Below are 3,135 nucleotides of genomic sequence, written 5' to 3'. Positions count from 1 at the left end.
AATTACACATCATCCTTCTCGACAACGACAATCGTAACCGCTACTCCATCGAGTCAAGAGAGTTCGGTCTCGCATTCAATCTTCGACTCCCTATCCTAGCTCTACTCGTTGTCACTGGCAAAGAACCCAAGGCATGAAGGGTGTTTCTAAAACTGCTTCTGTCAGAAAGCTTTGGCGGCTTCCAAATCACAAGCGCGCCCTCCGTCGCACCTCCTTCCCGTGCCGTTGCACCATCAAAACTCTTATTTGACACGCGCCAGCCACACTAGAGGCCTTGTCCCTGTACCGCACCCGATTTGCGCAGGTAGTATTAGTAGTCTGGCTCTACGGTCAACCTGGCTCGAGTACGCTGGAACCTCAAGGAGGTACATCGGACTTTGCTGCGCTGCAGTACGCTTCGTTTGTCAATGTGTAGCCGAGTTCTGCCCACACTCACTCCCTAGGGGCGCGGTGCTCACTCACCCAAGGATCACACACGAGAACTCTCATCCCCCAATGTGTCCTGTTCCATCCCAGCTCATCTAATCACATCCCGTCAAGTCGTTCTGCAAGTCAGCGAACGGCCGTGTTCCAAGGAAATGCATCTTTGCAAAACAATGTTTCCTTCTCTGCAAACACACGCGCCTACCGTGGACGCCGCTCACTCACTCACTCATCCCCAGCCACTCAATCGCCCAATCTCTCTCACCTGCCTTCATCCACGCTCACTCTCCGATATGTACGCACAACCACATTCTCATAATCTCACAATCCCACAATCCCACTCGAGCCCATCATACTCTTCAGCACACTTTTTGACTATCCCACCCATCCCGCTCCGCTCATCTCCTCGCCCGTTCCAGTCAGATAGACGAGACCGTCACACCCACACTGCGCCCCCGCGCGGGCACTTCCTTATCCCGTTTCATGCTTACAAGGTGACAAGAGCCGGACCGAAGTCCAGCCCAAAGTATTCCACTTCAGAACCAACATGTCATCAGTTGCACCAGTGCATCACCAGCGCGTCGACCGAGGGTTCGGATCTCGGGATGCCCAGAGGCTGACTGGCAGCCTGCCACGCCTATCAGACTATCTGCCAAGTGTCTTGCCTCTCTGCAAAGAAGCCCACTCGCAGGCATTCCTCAACTCCTTCCATGTGGCGTGGCGTCTCGCCGCGCTTGTTTCGCCTCCATGTCTTGAGTCGCCCACTCACTAACATCGTCTATCCTCGTCCAGCTTTTCTCGACCGAGGACCGGGACACCCTGCCAAGCCGGTCTCAGGACCGATACTCACAGGCCCGGTCTCACATCACCTCATCATTCCAACCCTTTCAGTGAAGCACTCATCCACACATCAGCCGCTGGCCCAGTATCGGCTCCAGCTCCCACACTCCCAGCAGACAGCCCAAACCAACCCGTTGTTCGGGCTAGTCCCATCATTCAACGGCAAGGTACCGACAAAACAACTCATCGCCTCAATCTTGATGAGGTGCATAGTTTCACAAGTTCCTTATTCGTTCCGGGTCACGGTCGATTTGAGTTGTCATTCTAAGCCTGGGACTGGCTCAACTCAGCCGCCTCCTGTGTCTTGTCATCGTCCCGCCTCAACTGCTGCGCCGTCTCATTACCTGTCTGAGCTGATGATTTTGTCGTGGGTCGATTACCGCGCAGCATATCACAAGTGTTTCTTTAGATAGCTTCGAATTGATTAAAACGCTCCCGTTGGCCGGGCCATCCTCATCGAATTATCTCATCTCCACACTTCGCTGAATCATCATCCACAATCATCAACATTATCAAACCACTTCATCACAAATACTCTCGCGTCCACTTTCCAGCTTCCCGCTTTTTGACACTTCACTTGTCATTGGACGATCGGTCTCGCTCGGTTCCGCTCTCACATCTCACGGCAACCCATACCAACATTCACCATGTTGCGATTCTTGTGCCTTCCCGGTGCCTACGGCAGCTCGGACGTGAGTACTCAGACCTATTGATGCCATCTTGGACATATCACTAACGTACACTAGAAATTCCAAGTTCAACTTGGTGAGTTCTCTCTTCTGCAGTCGAGCCACCAGGGACTTGTCGTGAGCAGCTTCACTCTTGAGACTCAGCTGCTAACACTTTGTTTTAGCCCCCATCTTGAAGGAGCTTACCGAGGATGGTACGGCGCAGTTCCACTTCATCCATGGACCTTGCAAGGCCGTCCCGCCTCCGGGATTTGAGGATTACTTCGGAGCTCCTCCCTACTACCGCTTCATCGAGCCCGATAGGGATGTCGAGAAGTCCCACAGCGACGATGTCCTCATGCGCATTCGTGACTTCCCCGACTGCGAGACCCCCGAGGACACGATGAGAGAGCTCATGAGAGAGGGTATCGCAACCACCCACCGCAGCACCGACAAAGCCATCAAGTTCCTTGCCGACATTGTCGCGAAGCGCGGCCCCTTTGACGGCATCATCGGCTACTCCGAGGGCGCCACCGTGGCATCCACCTTTATGCTTTACGAGCAGCGCCGCCTCAAGCGCTCCGGCATCAAGCCGGCGTTCAAGTACGGCATCTTCTTTGCTGGCTGGCCCCCGGTCGACCCCAAGACCCACGCCCTGGTCCTCTCCGACGAGAGCGAAGAGCGCATCGAGGCCCGCACCTTGCACATCAGTAAGTCAAAAATTCGCATTGCTTCAATGCTGCTTATCCGGAGGAATGCTTACGATCCTCTCCCTTTCAGTCGGATCCTTGGATCCTTATGTCGATGGTTCTATGGCTCTGTACAACATGTGCGATCCTGACACTGCCTATCTCTTCGATCACGCCAAGGGTCACACCCTACCCCGTGACAAGGATACCATCAAGGAGCTTGGCGACATCATCCGCGAGACCCAGGCTGATATGCAAGAAGAGGGTCTTCTGTCGTAAGGATGGGGTTGTGTGGGGGAAGGGTGATCCCAGTCGAGGGAATATCCCCGGATAATCAGCATCGATTGTCGTTTTTGGATTTTTGGATTTTTTTGGATTTATGGACGGGGCAAGGAGGTACAGCAAAGGGACTGGTTCCTTCCTCGTGTCAGCATTAGAGACAGACGGGTGTTTGGCATGCCGCATATCCTGGAGCCTGCTGGAGTCGGGTAGTATGGTTATTTGGGTTTTCTCGC

The 3,135-nt window shown here is 53.9% G+C and overlaps 1 protein-coding gene across 1 annotated transcript; it reads left to right on the top strand.

Annotated features, from left to right (window-relative positions):
- Nucleotides 1–1,910: 1,910 nt before the first annotated feature.
- BDP81DRAFT_307765 (serine hydrolase FSH) lies at nucleotides 1,911–2,899 on the top strand (the record flags this gene model as incomplete). Its single annotated transcript, XM_060583385.1, has 4 exons — nucleotides 1,911–1,955; nucleotides 2,010–2,028; nucleotides 2,117–2,641; nucleotides 2,712–2,899. 4 exons carry the CDS (start codon nucleotides 1,911–1,913, stop codon nucleotides 2,897–2,899), a joined length of 777 nt encoding a protein of 258 aa, XP_060450642.1.
- Between the last annotated feature and the right edge of the window lie 236 nt (nucleotides 2,900–3,135).

Source organism: Colletotrichum phormii (assembly GCF_030913505.1).
Source record: "Colletotrichum phormii strain CBS 102054 chromosome Unknown BDP81scaffold_2, whole genome shotgun sequence".
NCBI lineage: Eukaryota > Fungi > Ascomycota > Sordariomycetes > Glomerellales > Glomerellaceae > Colletotrichum > Colletotrichum phormii.
Note: the sequence above shows the minus strand (reverse complement) of the source record. Positions and strands in the feature narration are given on the sequence as shown.